Genomic DNA, 17,957 nt, shown 5'->3' with positions numbered 1-17,957 from the left:
ATGATTTTTGATGAATAATCTTTTTGAATGTAAAATTCGTATTTTGAATCCTTCATAATAGAATTTATAAGAGATCAGTATCCAAAATTTATAAAATATTAGTGTCCAAAATTCAGTTGTTCAAAATTTATGATTCAACTGAGTATGGTGTGTGTGATACATTTATACACCTGGTGCAGGGACTAATTACTCAAGGGGGCCTATTTGAATAATTTTTTTGTGGTGGGGCCAGAGCATGGGAAGCAACCAAAGAATATGCGCACAAGAGGGAGAATAATACATCAACAAAACTTATATGTTTTAGATGAAATTAATATTTAATAGTTTGTAGATGTAGCTCCCCTTGTATGCATGTGATGGGTTCATTGGTTCTAGATGATGATAGGAACCTATGATGCACATTTGAGTCATTGACATGATTGTTTTAATAATTAATTCATTCTAGCATTAGTGTATGTTGGAATAGTAATCCAAACTTAATTTTTAAAATTTAGTTAGAGATAGAATAAATCCAAATTATATATTGATATTTAAAAGTTTGCGTAATTATAGTAGGATTTGTAATTTGAATTTATCATCTGTTATGACTTGATAGCTATACATAGTTAATCATGAGTTAATTAAAAGAATAAGTCCCAGTATAAAGAGAAAAATGATAAAAATATTTTGTCGTGTACCCTGATTATTCTGCTTTATTGATTTTATTTTTTAGTTTATCTATAAAAATGCGCTGTTAAATGCTATTTAATATAAACATCATACAATGGCATGCTGTAGTATAAAATGCCTCAACAAAAAGCACTTCATCACCTTTCAAAATAAAGATAAAAGTGTTGTACTTTAAACCACGAAACGGTTGAGCAAAACAATTTATATTGTGTGAAATATTTTGAAATTAATTTATTTTGATGTAAATTTGAGTATGAGTTCAATAATAATAGGACTCGCCATCTCATCCCAGTCACAATTGCACAACACATTTTTTGTGTTTGCAACATATAGATATATATATATATATATATATATATACCGACCGTCCCTAGCGCAAGTGGCAAAAGGGCTTGGTGGTTAGTATCCGAGACCCAAGTTCGAATCCTAGTTGATTCACATTTCCAGCTAAGTTTATTTCTAAATGAAATAAACAAAACAGGTAGCATGCTACCTTTCTCCAAATACAAAAAAACATATAATATATAAATATATATATATATATATATATACTATATATATATATATATAAAAGCATAAATCTAAGTATACGCGAATAGAAAAGTTGCGTAACCAAGCTATCAAACCATCTAATTGGCCTTTCACTATGTTTTCTTTTTTCTTTTTTATCTCTAACCTGGGAGTGCAACATTTCATGTGAAGTTCAACGTATACGAGAAGCAAAGGCTTTTTCGATTTCTCTTTTCTCCTATCTTGCTGCAGGCCCAAAGTTAGGCTCCTTGGATACGTAGTATTAAGTACGAAAGAAAATTACCATATTTGATTTGTTTCGGTTTTTACTGAGTCGATTATAATATATATTTCTATCGCTCTATCGGAAAATAGATTAGTATGTTTCTATATGCATTCGTCCCAACTCTATTTCGTCAGCTAGCATTCTACGAACCTCAATAGCAAACAGACTTTTAATTTGATGGTGTGAAAAAGTTGGGCTCTCGATGTGTACACCAGTTAACATACAAATAGTATTTCTCTGTCGAATTGTACCAAGCATCCATTAGAATATCATGTTCTCAGAACTGAAGTAAAAAGTGCGACAGACTACATGTTTCCGAAAAAAAAACACTCCAGCTCAGCTCAACTAGATGAAAAAAGAGCACACAATATTCTAATATAACAGATTAATAGGATAACAGTTCTGACGGAATCGAGCTGCGAATTATCATTACTGTTGCAATCCGATGTGCGTTGTCCTCGTTACATGAATCTATAAGCAGATCATAAATCGCTCGCTCTGGCACCGGTGTGAGCTTCTCAGCAATCCCATTCTACCACGTCAAAAATTTACGTGATCGAATAATAGTACAAAAAAATAATTGCCCTAATCGCGATATAGTAGTACTATACAAACAACAAAAAGATAAGCCAGTTTCCCTAGCTAATTCTCAAACATGCCTTCGTCCGACATCCTCGGAGACTCTGTCCCATTCACGACAGGCTTGCTCGTTGAGCTAGCGCTAGGGGCATCCAAAATACTATAATCAAAGTCTATTCCATCATCATCATCTTCTTCTTCTTCTTCCTCCTCCTGGTTGTTCTCTTCCGCCTGTTCCTTTGGCTTTGCCTTTGCCTCGGCCTCCCGCTGCATTCGCTGTTCAATGGCCTCCTCGTACGACATTTCGTACCAAACCGTCCCTTTCCCGACGATTGATTGGTTGTGGTCTTCAGTCATTCTCTCCTGCTTGCTCTTCTCCGAGTTCTTCGGCTCCCCCCAGTAGTCGTAGCGGTATAAAGGGCTCGTCGGGTCATAGTGATCCTTCCCCCATACTTTCTTTTCGTCAACATATCTTCCGGGCTCCTCAATAGGTAGGCCAAGAGCTTTCCGACTGTCAATAAAGAGCATTAGTTTCAGAAAAAATAACTCTATTAAAAAGAACAAAAGAAAATGATTTAATTGGAAAGAATATAATAAAGAGGCGCATGACTGATCTGAAAGAAATGAAGCCTACTTGATACAAAACTCAAAACTTTTCACCCTTTTGGAAGAAGAAAAACTTATTTAAGGGACTTAGTGAAAGGCATTAGAGTTGGATTGGTATTTTTATAGGAATTTTGAGTTATTTCAGTCAATTGAATTGGAAATTTTGTTATATTAATCAGTGATTCCATCAAATTTCACAGTTCTAACTATTTCTTAGCTGAAGTGTTGATTTAGTTAACAATTAACAATCAATAAGCAATAAAGCCATCAATTCTAAAGAAATAGCCAATTCAATATATACTTATAATTTCGAAACAAATCAAAGTTGATGGAGTGCATTAAAAAAGGGGTGTCCTAAAAGGTAATAAAGAGAGTAGAGGATCCTATTTCCAAATAGCCTATAGTTATGGGTGGCTCGTCACACATTTTTACCTAGTATTTAATCCTCAATATTAAGGAAGAACAGTACATTATCCAAACTAACTGTCAATGAAGTAGACATTATGGGCCAGGTCCTATATATAGTAGTTGCCTCCTAGCATGAAATAGAATGTGCTAGTCAAGGGCGTACCAGCTGATGTCTCTGATTAGAGCTTCTCTTTCTTCCAAAGACCGCCGCCAATGCATCAGGTCATACTCATCCATTTCCACGTTACGTCTTAGCTTTGGAACTTTGTATTCTTCTCCTCTCTCTTCTGCCTCTTTCTTCAATTTTTTGTTCAGCTGCATAGAACAAACTCATTTTAATGTTGAATGCACATTTGAACGCATATAAAACCAAACACACATATGCATAGGCATGTGTTTGCACATGCGCGTGGGCTTATGCTGCTTACAAATAAAAACTATTGGTACATTCAATAACACCCTTCTTGATTTGACTTGTAATAGATGCATAATATAAACATATCATAGTAAAAACCTTGACATATAGGAATCTAAAGCAAGTCAGGGACAGCAAGATGTACACAGTTTCATAACGAGAGGGTCGAAAGATGCGAGCTTGTTAAAACACATCGAGACAAACTAGATTAGCAGAATACTCTATTCAGTTTGGTTAGGTGTAGCATGTTGTTTCCAACTGAATCAAAGCTTTCAATCTAATATTACAAGAATAATCAAACAGGAAAAGTGAAGCCAGCCAAACAGATCTGAATTTCATTTAGTTTGGTGGGGGTCAACCATTCATCAATAGCAGCATGTGATGAACAAAACATAGAGAAAAAGTGACTATTCCGCAACTTCAGAACCAATATTGCATAGATAGCATGTTGTACCACGTTGATCAGCCAAACGAACTTCGGAATAATAGCACAGAACAGAAAACCAAAATGTATCAACATACTGAATGCAAAAGAAATGATTAAAAAAGAAAATGCATCTAGAGGAAATAAAGCTACTAGATGCAATCCATCACCTGGCGTTCAGCACGAGCAGCATCCAGATCAAGTTCTTTTATGTTGGTGTTCTGCAGAGAATACTCATTAATCAGAAAAAAGATGGCAGAGCATAGTTACGTATAAAAACAGCTCACCAAAATTGTCTTTGGCAGCAAAGCTTTCTTATAGTAAGCTTTTGTGTATTCCACACTATTTTCTTCATCAAAGGTCGTGTCAACAGTCGACTCATATTTCTTGTCCTTGTATTTATCAGGATTTTCCTCCTCGTGATCGAGAATCATTTGCTCTGCATTATGTAGCTGCCACAACTGCAGTACCACAAAGAGGTAATGCCACTTAATAGGATAAAAAACCAAAGTTGAAGTGATGCTATTAAAGTACAACTAAACAAACAAAATCTTTACCTGTTAAAACTAAAAAGAAGAATAACTACAAGTGTTTTGGAAACATGTAATGAGCCAAAGAAACATGCCTTATCGACATAAGGGTGGTCAGATAACAAAGACTGTTCCTCCATTTTGACAGTGGGCCTTTTCCTAGGAATGGGCGGTCTTCCAGACTCTCGCTGCAAAGAGTTAACAAGAACGCTATAAAGGATCTTCTCATGATTGAATCTGGTATAAAATCTTGAAGAGTATAAGTTAATGCTCACCCACAACTCTTCTGGGTTTGTATCCTCCTCACGGTGAAATATTGGTGGAAAGTCAAATCTGTTAAATCTGCAGGTCAGAGTTAAAAGGCAAATCAGCAAATGAGAAGGACTGTAGGCAGATATAATCAAACTATTACGTAGAATCTCTATTAATTTTCCATTTCTTTTCAACTTTCATAAACAATAACTACCAGATATATAACTACGCACATAAGATGATCAATGTTAGGATAAACGAAGCGCATTTCAATGGGAAAACGGAAACGGTATGGATCTCGTTTGGCCTGCAAGAAAACACATAAAATTGTATTCAGAAGTCAGTGTAGTGGTAAACTTCGGAAAAGCATCCAAAGATCACATGAGAAGGGGGAAAAAGGAACTCAACTCCAATTTCTAATAAAAGTAAAATAACACAACATGCATTTACCAAGTCTCCTATTGTCAGCAAAAGAAAATGCAGTAGTTCTCTATACCATTTTCTCAAAGCAACTCTCAATCACATCTGACCAGAGATCTTGATAAAATTGGTTGAGTTTAAATCATGAAAAATCAAAAAGTGCATAGGTTGGCTCAGAGAATCTGCTATTAACAAGACTAAAATCATAAAATTTACTGTAATATGAGGCAATAATTCTTGTTACACAGCATAGTTTTGAGTTAGAAAAAAAATCTAATTCCTGTGGGGTGGGTTGGGAATGGTGGTTAACCCCACTTGACAGCATTACTATGAGTATGTGCATGAAACCATGCAAAGAACACCATCCTACGCGAACTGACATAAAATCTGAGGTTCAAATAATAAATGTAAATTTGCTTATGATGGTCTTCCGGTTAGAGAGTGTTATTGATGTCAATTATTACCAAGGTAATTCCAAAACCACTCACCAGAATTTCAACAAAGACATGCATACCGACTTTGATGTGATGGCGGATCCAATACCAATCGTTTCCTTTTATTGGGACCCACCTAAATATAACAAGAGACAAAAATATAAGCAAGATGCAAATGAAAAGTTCATTAGAGAAGCAATATCTCACAACAAGTACAACAAATTCAAGGGTAAACATTGAAAGAAGAGCCTGCGGTATAGTGAATTTTCACATAGGTTCCCCACAGTATTGTCTGTATAACTTAGGTGCTCATAATTGCTATTCTGGTTTTCCAGGACCTGATTATGTGAAAACCAAGAAGTTCCTCATGAATTTATTAACTCTCCTTTGATTCTCAATTCATGTTCATTATTTAACATCAAAAGCAAACTTGTTCATCATGCTGTTACTTGGAAATTGATAAGTAAAAAAATGATAAAGAAGAAAAGGCAAGCAACTTCGAAGAGGCTTCACCTTTTAAAACTATTTCCCCCACTTATTTCAATTATTTACACAAACAGAACAAATGAGGTGCTCAAAGTACTACAACTTTGCGAGGAATGAGAGTTCACCCATCGTGGACGCAACCAATATCAACAAAAGCTCCTTGGTGAAGGTGTAGAGTTACCACTTTCCCTCGACAGATCTATGCCAAAGATTTCGAGAATCGACACATCAGATAAAGCCAATTATAAATAGTAAGTTGTATTAGGTCAATAAGTTTTCTTCAACATCGAGTGGAATTCGTGAGAGAAGATAGAAAATATATAGCCTTCTTGACTTAGATTAGAGACTGACCTGTCCAGGATAGAAAAATGGAAGTTCAAGCTGCAAGAAGAACACCATGCATTAGAACAGTAGCTGAAAAATGAAACTCAATGATGCAATGTAGTATATAAAGAGCTAGTTCATGTACCATGTCTTCTTTGTAATCTTTGCCTCGCTTCCTCCTGCCAGGATAATAGTCCTGGTCAAACTGCAAATACAAGCGACCAAACCCGACCGTTACAATTCAAGAAAACAAAAGAGCATTCGGAAACTTGAAAAAACAATAAGACCTAGGCTCCGTTTGGGATCGCAGGGAGATTGCATTACGCGCGGCAAGAAAGTCCCATGGAAAAATAGTTTGTTCGTTTCCGTAAACAATATTACGTTGTGTACAATGCAATGAGTCTGTTAAGATATAATTTCTACGATCCTATCGGAAAATGGAGACGGATATCTCTAAATGCTTTCGCCCCAACTCCTTTTCGCCTAGTAGCGTTAGATGACCCTCAAATACCAAACAGACCCTTAAATAGTTGCTAGATAAACTAGACCTCCAATGCAAATACAAGTGACAAAACTCGTAATCAAGTTAAAAACTGGTATACACAGAAACCTACTCAGGCTACTCTACAGTAAGTCACCATTGGAGTGATATATCATAGCTAAGTCAAAACTGCTATACAAAGTAACCAACTTCACAACAATTGACCATTGCAGTAATAACATTATGGCTGTATCAAAATTGCTATTGGAAAAGTAACTTAAACTCCGCAATAATTCACCACCGGAGTGCCGATTGCGCATACCTTGTACGACTCCTCTTCCAACCGGTCACGGTTCGCGGCGGCCCACTCCTTGTACTGCTTGAGGAAAACCTTATACCTCTCCAGAGCCACGGCCTCCTTATCCTTCTCTGGCTCAGCGTCGAGGTCGACCCTCTCTGCCTGCATCCGGTGGGCCTCCCGGATGAACTCCAGCTCCGCGGGGTCGACCTCCCACCCGGGCGGCGGCCAATCCCGCGGCGGCACCAACCGCAGGGCGAGGGGACCGTCCCAGAGGGTTTCGATCGGGTCGGGGATGTCGCCCTTGACGGCGAACTGGCGCGCGAGGTACTCGTCCTCGGAGAGGCCGCTCTCGGCCATCTTGCGGCGGCGGTAGGAGGGGGTGAGCATGCGGAAGGCCTCGACGGCGTCGGGGGATTGGAGGGGGACCTCCTCGCCCTCGTTGAGGCTCTTGCGGGCGAAATCGGCCTCGGGGGTGAGGATCTCCTCCCAGGGGGCCCAGCCCCGCTCGACCCAGTTGCGGCGCCGCGCCTCCTCCTCGGACTCCTTCTCTCGGGGGCGGAACGCCGCGAGGAATGCCTCGTCGTCCGCGGGCTCGCCGGCGGGGAACTCGTCGGCGGCGTAGGGGCCGGCGGCGCGCGGGAGAGAAAGGGGAGAGCAGCGGCGGCGGCGGCGGCGATGAGGGGTTAGGGTTAGGGTTAGGGTTAGGGTTAGGGTTTTGGGGCGGAGGAGGAGGGGAAGAGGAGGAGGAGGAGAGAGGAAGAGGTGGTGGTGGTAGTGGAATTTGAGGGCGTTCATTGTAGCTTCTTCCTCTTTGTTGAGGGAGAAAGTGTGTGCGCGCGCGTGTCAGCGTGTGTGTGTGTGTGTGTGTGTGTGTGTGTGTTAAGCTTTTTTGGAGGGGTTTTGGGTTTAACGGATAGGGGTGGAGAGGTACATCCACTTGCGGTGAGGTTACCTACTTCTCCTATAGCTTAAAATTGTATTTAACTTATCTTAACTAGCAATTATCTGGCCAGGATCGTAATGATCTTGCGGGAAAGAAATAATATTATTTTAGGAGTCAATCATTTAATCTTTTTTAGACTATTGGTCGTATATGGGACATGAGCAGGAATGAACTTTCTTTTGCAGCTTTTAATGTCTTGGTTTTGAGTGAGGAGTATAAGTATTAATTTTCGATAGTTTTTTTCAATTTTAGTTTTTATTTGCCTTTTTTATTTTGGCTGCCTTTAATGTTTTCCGAGACCGTGTTGTCTCAACCTCTGTAGCTAAATTTATCTGCTAAATGAATGAAGCTGGTAGCGTATCTTTCTCTCAAAAAAAAAAAAAAACTAGCAATTATTTTGATATGACTGTAGAATTTTCAAAATTAATTTTTTCTAAACTTTTAATTTTAGTATCTAATTTTTAATTTATTTAATTTTAAGTATTTAACAACATTTTGTTTCAATGAAACGTAATCACGTGAATTAGGATATTACATGCTCTAATTATATTTGTTAAAATATATATATAACACGTGCGAATTTTAAAGTTACAAGTGACTATCAAATTATTCAAATCAAGAGAATTAAAACGTAAGTGAGCAAATTGAAACTTTTAATAATTGAAGGTCAAATCAAAACAAGTCATAATTTAGATAAGGCCTTTTTGTATAAAAAATCCACTTATTTTGGGCTTTTGCAAAACCGGGTCACCTTTTTCGTTTTTGCAGATTCGGTCCGCTTTTTCAGCAAACTGACCAAAATACCCTTATTACTTTGTCTCTTTCCTCTTTCTCTCTCCTCTTCGTTTCTGTCGTTCTTTTTTTTTTTTCTCGCTGAAAAAAAAAAGGCGGACCGTCGCCTTCTTCTTCACCGTAGCCTCCCTCCTCACCATCCTTCTTCACCGTCGCCCCCCTCCTCACCCTCCTCTCCACCGCCGGCGACCCCCTCCTCCTCTCCTCCGCCGCCGCGGACCCCCAGCCCGATCCAGTCGCCGCGGCGGCAGCGGCCGCGGCGAACGGGGTTCGGCTGGATGCGGAGAAGAAGACAACGGCGAAGAAGAAGAAGGGGAGGCCAAGCGGCAGGGCGCAGGAGGGGTAGGCGGAAGCGCAACCGGCGCCGGCACCAGCGCCGCGCGTGTTCTTCTCCGTCGGCGCTGCCCCTCCTCCCGCCACCGCGCAGAAGCCGCCGACCAGCGCCTCTGCTTCTCCCACGACGACGTCGAGACGCTGCGTCCGCCGCAAACCCCCAGCCCGATCCCGTCGCCGCAGCGGCAGCGGCCGAGGCGAACGGGGTCAGACTGTTTTTTATTTTAAACTACACATTTTTTACAGATATTTATACTGCTTCTCCTCTTATTGCACTGTTTCTCCTCTTTAAAGAGGAGAAACAGTCGAACAAGAGAGAAGCATAAAATATTCTCTTAATGGGGTGCAAATTTAAGTAAATGATTGCCGATTTTTTTCTTTTGCACCATTATTTTCGTCTTGTACATGACTATTTTTATTTTAAACTTACACATCTTTAACTAGATACTTTAATAACCTGCTCTCTCCTCCTTGTTGCATCGTTTCTTCCTTGTTTTACGTTTCTCCTCTTTAAGAGAGAACCAGTAAAACAAAAAGAAACAGTTGCAACAAAGAGAAGCAGTAAAAAATCTCTCTAAAAGTACAGTTTAACAATAAATGGTGCATTTTTTTCTTGTTGTACATTTCTCGCTCTAAATTACATTATTTTTTTATTTTAAACTACACATATTTAATCAATATTATAATGCTCTTCCTCTTTCACTGTTTTCCCTTGTTGCAGGCAATGTTCTTCCTCTTTAAAGAAGGAAAAAAGTGCAACAAATGAACATACAACAAGAAGAACATATACAATATCCTCTTAAAAAGAGTGCCATTTAAGATAAAAAGGTGCAATTTTTTCTTATGCACCATTATCCTCTTATTACAACTATGATTTTTTATTTAAACTACACTATCTTTAACCAGATACCCAACAAAGAAAGCATATACAATATCTCTTAAATGAGTGGCAAGTTAATACAAATGGTACATTTTTTATCTGTTACACCATTTCCTCTTATACCTATTTTTTATTTAAACCAATCACATTTTAACAATATTATACTGCTTCTCCTCTGTTGCACTTTTCCCTCTATTGTTTCCACTCTCCTTTAATACGAGAGAAACATACAACAAGAGGAAACAGGTAAAATAATCTCTAAATGATGCATTTAAGATAAAACAGTAACAAGAGAGCAAATGAGCAACAAGAGGAGAAACAGTGCAAAATATAAAACAGATTGCAACTTTAATCTTAAAAGTGTAATTTTGATCTTATGGGGTGCAGTTTATGATCTGAAAGAGTGAATAAAAAGAAACCAGTTAATACTTTTCAAGAAGAGGAATTTCATTTAAAACGTTAAATTTTATTTTAAAGCTGCAGTTTGACCATCTTAAGTAGTGCAACTTGTAATTTTTTGTAGTTAAACCGAATACAATTTCATCCTTCAATCTCATTTTTTTATATAATTTTTAATCTTATTTCTTTTTTTGTTTTTTTTTGTCATCCACTTTAACTGTCATTGCCAACGTGTCGGTGACACGCCGCTAAAGCCCCCACTCGCGAGCCGGGCACGCCGCAGTGATCCTCACGGTGTCTGCGCGTCGGTGTCGCGAAGAAATGCATCGCGTCGAGGCATGCAGAGAATGAGGAGAAGAGAGACGGAGGGCAGGGAAAGCGAAAGAGGCCGCCGTCGTCGGAAACTGTGGAGAGAGTCAGAGAAGAAAAGAAAGAAAAATGCAAAAAAAAAAAAAGTCACAGCCCGGCCTTAGGGGGATCGGAGGCGAGGAAGGTGGGGGCGCCGGCGGCGACGCCGCTCTGTCTTCGCCGTTCTCTGGGAAGAGAGGAAAAAAGAACGAGAGAAAAAAGAGAAACGAAAAAGGTATAAGGGCACCTCCGCTCCGTCTTCGCCGCTCTCTGGGAAGAAAAAGAAAAAAGAACGAGAGAAAAAAAGAGGAGAGAGAAAGAGGAAAGAGAAAAAGGTATAAGAGTATTTTGGTCAGTTTGCTGAAAAAGCGGACCGAATCTGCAAAAGCCAAAAAGATAGCCCGATTTTGCAAAAGCCCAAAATAAGTGAATTTTTTATGCAAATTGGCCTTTAGATAATTTCTATATATTTTTACCCCTTCAATATTTGGGGGATTTATGAAAGAAAATTGATAACTAACTATTCGTATTTTATTATTATAGATATAAAAATCATTAAATAAGAAAATAAATTATATTTTTATAAGATTCTGTTTGGATGTCGAAATAAGTTATCTGAGAATAATTTATTTTGTATGTAGATATTTCAATATAATTGTAAATAAGGAGTTTAATTTTGCTTCTTTCAAAATTTTACTATTTATAATTTGGTCAAATGACATATTTTATATACGAGATAATTCATCTTATTCTGAAAAAATAATTTGAAGTTCGACTATAATATTTTCTTCTAAACTTTTGATAACACTTCTTATCAATCAAACAAATAATTTTTTTAAATAAATCAAGTACATATACTAAACAAGATATTCATGTTATTCATGTATTCAAAAAGGACCTGAGAGTTAAAACTACTAAAAGCATTAATATATACATTTTTTTTTTATTAGAATGCAATCAAAATATCAGAACGGTTGAAATGGAACCTCCAAACTCTTTCAAGGTGCCAATCTCTTTCTTTTTGATGTACCTTAGTTGCAAAAAAGTAAATTTGCACACATTATCAGATTTTAATTTTAGTTTGTTATTGAGTAATTCCCTTTTAAATGATATAATAAAATTGTTGTAGACCTGACCCTGTTCAACAATATGTTATCTACCTCAGCTAAAGGAAGGATAATGCTGCATATATAAGTAAATAAGTAATAATAGACAATGATAATACACAACAAAATTACTTAAAAAAAAACTCCAATATATATAGCTTTAGAAAAAAAAAGGAAAAAAAAAGGAAAAACAATTGGTGCATGTGTAGGGCAGTGTCCTTTGCACTTACATAAGAAAAAGCCACTGTATAATTGACAACATGTAAAATACAACTGCACAGGAGTGCATAGAGCTCCAAGAGAATTCAATTCATTGATACAGTAATTAAAAACTCTGTGTTGTTGATGAATTAAGAGGCATCTCATGAGTAAAATGAGTAGCTTTTCGCGTCGACGATGATCTGTCGGAGACCTCCGATCGGCGCCAGGATCATCAAGAGAACCCCAAGAATGATGCAGATCTAATTAATGAACAATTAAAGAAGAGAATATTAAAGATTAGTTTTTTTTTTTTTTTTTCTATTCCCTAGCTAAATTAAAGCATCTTTTAATTAACTTCAAAGATAGGAAGAAATAGTGAAAAAGGAAGAATTTAAAAAAAAAAAAAAAAATAGCATACCCAGTTTGTGATCCAAGAAAGGCTCCATCTTTTGGGCTTGTAGATTGCAAGCCACATAATGCAAGGAAGCTGTTCAATTCAATGTAGTTGTGTCAGCTCAAAATTTTATATTTGGAGGTGTTTAATTTGCAAAAGCAATCTTAATTTCTTTTTCTTTTGTTTTTTAAACTTTGGACCAAAACATATTTTTGGTCCATCAAAAAATGTTTTAGTTCATAAATGCATAAGTTAAAAAAGAAAGGGACCAAGTAGCAAAATCTAAAGTAAGAGGATCATATTTTCTATGCAAAATGACTTATTATTTAGGTTTTTCTTGTTAAATATAAAATTATATAAACACCGTTCTCTAACAGCTTAAGTTTTTAGAGTACAACGGTTATTTCACATGGTATCAGAGTAGGAGGTTCTGAGTTTAAGTCATGCCAGGCCCCTAACATAATTAATTCCCTTTCTTTTATTCAAATCCACGTCATGGGCCTTGCAAAAAGTCTCAAGTCCAGTCGTGAGGAGAAATATTAAATATAAAATTATATAAATACCGTTCTCTAACAGCTTAAGCTTTAAGAGTACAACGGTTGTTTCACATTTCTTTGCCCTATTAGATTACAAACAAACTATAAAATTCAGGAGGAGTTAAATTGATTGATCTTACAAAGTATGTTGTTGGGGCAAATGCAAATCCTCCAAAGAACCCAAGAAGACCACCGAAGAAGGGGAAGGTTATGGCAATGAACATTGTAAATGCTGCAATTGAATATTCATTATTGTCGTAATAACAAGTTAGTCATCTTAATCCATACTGTAAATTTAACATATATATAGTTTAGTCAAAAAGAAGAAGAAGATGATTTTGAGTATTACCAACATAAATGGTGCGGACGACGAAACGAAGAATCGCACTAGGTTGTAAGTGCAATTTTTTTACTAGAACTGTTTCCATCATATCAAATACCGGTATCGCATATATCTGTATGTATGACCAATAGATAGGAGAATCTTAGATTAAGTACAAGTATTTATAGATATAGGAATCTTAGGTTAAGTTTTCTTGTTCACTGAGCAATCCCGACATCGCACATTCGCAGTGAGATCAATTTGTGACATTTGCGTCACGCAACAGATATACTATAAGATCATCTCGTGTACAGAAATTTTCTTTGCACGGAGCTGTAACGTGTATATATATAAATAGAGAAAGCATATTGAAACTGCTTTTTGGGCAGTTTTTTTGTTTTGTTTTGCGCGGTTACCTGATAACTCCCGATGACATGAACGACGACCATCATGTTGGCCAAGGCGATGAGCCACCGGGGCTTCTCCAGCGATTTCAAGATGTTGTCGCTGACGGAGTTTCCGAAAGCCCAGTACCCGACGAGAGACACGGGGAAGTAGCAGAGTGCCACCACAATGTAGGCCACGACCACCCCTCTCCACATCGGCTTCTTCGACGGCTTCTCCGGCGTCGACGGGATCGTCGCCTGGATCTCCAGCACCACGTTGTGGCCCGCGTACGCGAACGCCACGGTGCCCAGGGCGTTGAAGAAGTTGAGCACCGCCACCGCCGTGTTCGACGAGTTGTACCCGTAGTCGACCCCCGCCTGCTTCCCCTTGTCCACCGAAGCCCCCCACGCAATGGTCGAGTAGCTGGTGCAATAAAACAGTTTGTGTCGTTATGATAATGCAAATCGATCGCTACTAGTTATCGATTGCAACAGTATTTTTCGCCTTTTAAAGAAGTATAAGTTTCTCGTAGTTTTTCATCGGGGTGATGCAACACGTAAACTCTTAGGTCCGTAATGCCTAAAAGGTGAACCGGTTCTAATACCAAATGTAACGATTCGGTACCTGAGGGACATGACGGCGGCGGCCAAGGAGATGCCAGCGATGGAGTTGAAGTTAGGGAGGTGAGAGAGGACGAAGTGGACGGAGGCGAAGATCATGATGAAGTAGGTCTGCTTGATGGACTTGCAGGAGGGGCAGACGACGTCGTGGAACTTCTTGAGGGACTGGCCGCCGGTGACCATGTAGACGATGTCGACCCCGACCTCGACGATCAGCTGCTGCGGCACGACGACCCACAGCCCCAGCCTGCTGCCGAACGCGTGCTGCCCGAGCTCGTGGTATCGGTCGAACCGCTTCCCCGGAACCATCTCGTGCATCTCCACCATCTGCCACAGGGTGTATAGGGTGATCACCCACGACAGAATCAGCACAACAATGCCTGGGCCCCTGCTTATTCAACCATTCATTCATTCATTCATTCATTCATACATTGGTTTCAGTATTATTTAAAAAAAAAACATCCAAACGAAAGTTTGTAACTACCATAATTTGTACTAACTAAACACTGAAAAGGCTAAAATTAATGCAGATAACCTTTCTTGAGATACATTATGCAGAGGTCGATAACTTCTCCCTCCGCAAAAAAACTAGCACTAATAACTGTAGCGGAGGCTAGCTGAATACTATTGATAGTAAATGAATAATATTTATTATCGACTTTTTAATCTTTTGATGCTTAAAACTTAGTAAGAATATATAGGTGGAATAGTAATGATGCAACGACGGAAAAGTTAATAGTGTATACTATTCATTTACTATCAATAATATACTATCTCAACTCCTGATAATTATATCCTGTCACATATCATGAAAACGAATACTAATCTTCAGTTAGTAGAAAAGAATCTACGAGAGATACACTATACCACAATGGATAGTAAAATATAACAATTGCTTATTTATCCTTAATTTATTACTATTCAGAATTTTTAAATTTATTCTGAAATTATCAAAATACATTTTTAAAATTCAATTCCATTAGTAAATTCTATAAAAAAAAAAGGGGGTATTTGAAGAAATATTTTCAAATCAATTAAAATATTTTGGTCCTGCAGAAATAAATTAAATATTTTTAAAATTTTGAGAGGCATATTAATTAAATAGCATTCCAATAGTAAAAGTCATAACATAGGATTAGTTGCTACTAATATAAAGAGAAAATTTTCATGATCTCACCATCCAAGTTGAGACATGGCAAAGGGCAAGCCAAGCACGCCGGCGCCGACCATGGCGGTGACATTGTGGAAGGCTGAATACCACCACTTGGCATTGCGCGACGACGTGATCGGCAGCCATGCATTTACAGAATCGTCGATCTTCGACTGCACATCACCATTTATGTCAGTTTAGTCTTAATCAGCAAAATTCAAATGAAACAATCGTAAATTATTTAGCGTATATAATCATACAAATTCAAATGTAGGACTCGATTTAAAACTCAAGCGATGTAATAGGACTGGCTCTGATACTATGTTGCTTAAACAATCAAGTTAGATCTTAGTTATAATATGTTCACACTTGAGTTGAAAATTAGCCAAGTATTGGATGTTGAATTCAAGCTTGGTTACATCAACATCATTGACACATTCAAAAAGGTTGCTTGCAAACTCATCCACTCCATTTGCTGCTTTAAAAAGGAGATCATAAATACAAAGATTTTTTAAAAAAATTTAGTTTTTCAATTTTATCTTGGTTGATTTACTTATTCATCCAATAATTTGGTCCAAGATTTTTATGTCTCATTTTTCGAGATAATATCCCCTATGTGCAGAAAAATAATTGTAAATCCTTCACCACTATTTAGGATTTAATGCACGGTTATTCATACAGAATTCAGCTAAAAAATTAATGTAAAATAACTAGGTGTTGAACTTGAAATTCGAATACCAATCACAAATGTGAGATCATATTATACTTCTATAATGTTGAATTGTTATAATTTTTTTTTTAAAATAAACTAAATAGGCTAATTATATATATGCTATCAAACAATAGTTGTTTCTGCAAGTGCGTTGACTGCATAAATTAGAAACTAGGGGCTACAAAACAAAATAATATAATAATAATTTAACAAATAATAACAAGACAAGTCAACAATAGCTGTAGTGACATGCCCAGATATTTCCTATAAAGATACTATTTAATAACTACCAAAAAAATATTCGTCACAGTGAAAGTGTGGAAAATAATAATAATATTAATATAGTCCTTTTTATTAGAAATAGATTAATTTTATTAGATCCGTTCAATTTAACAGATAAATAATGATCAAATTGCGAATCAATATCTAAATTATTTTTATATATTAATTAAAAAAAACTTATGTAGTCCAATATTTATAGCCAAATTAGCTGATTGCCGAAGTTATATCAAAATAATTTGTATTCTATAGATAATTTAGACTATCGACAGCCCTTAAACAACTGATTTATTTATTTTTTGATGTTAATATAGTTAGTCAGAATATTATCCTTTATGTGGTCAAAATATTCTTAAGTTTACTCAACAAGACTGTGCGGTTTGGAGAACACATCAATTAAAAAGTTATCATGTGCATTTCGATAATTATTAAATAACAAAGAAAAAATATAGCAATTACATGATGAATGCATGACCATATTTTTGTAGTTTAATCGAAAATTCTGCTATTTTATAAAAGAGAGAACAAATTTTTTAGGGAAATGCAAATTAAGGTTGAGAATCAAAATAAAAGTAAGTAAAAGGAAAATGACTAAAATGCCCATTTCCTAGTACGTGGCAACAGCTGTGCTCTGACTATGGAGGATCCACAAATTCAACATCCCTTGTAGAAATGGGGATTATCAATAGTTTAGTTTGAAAACTCCAACAAAGGAGTTTTAAAAGAGGTAATAAATAATTCTCAAAAGGCAAATATATGGGCACTTTATAGTTTAATTTATTGAATTATTATTTTTTTTTTGGATCGAAGAGCGCAATATCGATAACACTGATACTATACTATATATACTGATTAAAAAAGTATTGCATTCGATCAATATTTATGATCTGAATTTGAATAGATTCAATGAATTTGATCTGTCTACATAAGTCTATAAAAGTCGATCTTCGATAATTCTTGCGCGCGCGGGCGCGCGCGCGGGCGCCCGCGCCCGAGAGAGAGAGAGAGAGAGAGAGAGAGAGAGAGAGGGCTGGGGGGTTTAACATACCTTCTCATCATTGGTATCTTGTGGAGGTGGTGGTGGTGGTGGTAGAACTTCCCCTTTGTTATTCTCATGTGGACTCATGGTTGGAAATTATCAATAGGACTACTACAATGAGTTAACTAATTTATTATATGAAACTAATAAGTTATATTGAGAGAGAGAGTGTATTGGAATCAATAGGGAGGTTATAAGGAGAGAGTATATATATATATATATATATATAGAGAGAGAGAGAGAGAGAGAGAGAGAGAGAGAGAGAGAGATTTGAGGGGCACCAAATATATTTTTTGCTTGAAAGTGATAGGGAGTTGACTCGGAGACTTGTATTAAAGCTTGATATATATAATAATAATAAGCGTCCTAATTATTAATCTATATAAGTTGT

General features: G+C 37.1%; 2 protein-coding genes across 2 annotated transcripts; both read right to left on the bottom strand.

The window, feature by feature from the left end:
* LOC109710113 (protein PLASTID TRANSCRIPTIONALLY ACTIVE 10) lies at window positions 1,816-7,984 on the bottom strand. Its single transcript, XM_020232559.1, has 12 exons — window positions 7,147-7,984; window positions 6,489-6,548; window positions 6,371-6,400; window positions 6,145-6,218; window positions 5,588-5,669; window positions 4,913-4,986; window positions 4,703-4,769; window positions 4,523-4,615; window positions 4,185-4,358; window positions 4,068-4,118; window positions 3,222-3,373; window positions 1,816-2,555 (listed from the first exon to the last, which is right to left on the bottom strand). Exons 1-12 carry the CDS (start codon window positions 7,918-7,920, stop codon window positions 2,108-2,110), a joined length of 2,079 nt encoding a protein of 692 aa, XP_020088148.1. The 5' UTR covers window positions 7,921-7,984; the 3' UTR covers window positions 1,816-2,107.
* LOC109710111 (lysine histidine transporter 1-like) lies at window positions 12,055-17,736 on the bottom strand. The gene is made up of 8 exons (XM_020232558.1): window positions 17,576-17,736; window positions 15,564-15,709; window positions 14,391-14,774; window positions 13,796-14,189; window positions 13,407-13,512; window positions 13,198-13,289; window positions 12,546-12,614; window positions 12,055-12,387 (listed from the first exon to the last, which is right to left on the bottom strand). The coding sequence occupies exons 1-8, from the start codon at window positions 17,651-17,653 to the stop codon at window positions 12,289-12,291; spliced, it is 1,368 nt and encodes a 455-aa protein (XP_020088147.1). The 5' UTR covers window positions 17,654-17,736; the 3' UTR covers window positions 12,055-12,288.

The sequence above is a fragment of the Ananas comosus genome, linkage group 5, assembly GCF_001540865.1.
Source record: "Ananas comosus cultivar F153 linkage group 5, ASM154086v1, whole genome shotgun sequence".
NCBI classification, from domain to species: domain Eukaryota; kingdom Viridiplantae; phylum Streptophyta; class Magnoliopsida; order Poales; family Bromeliaceae; genus Ananas; species Ananas comosus.
This window is presented reverse-complemented; position numbering and strand designations above follow the sequence as displayed.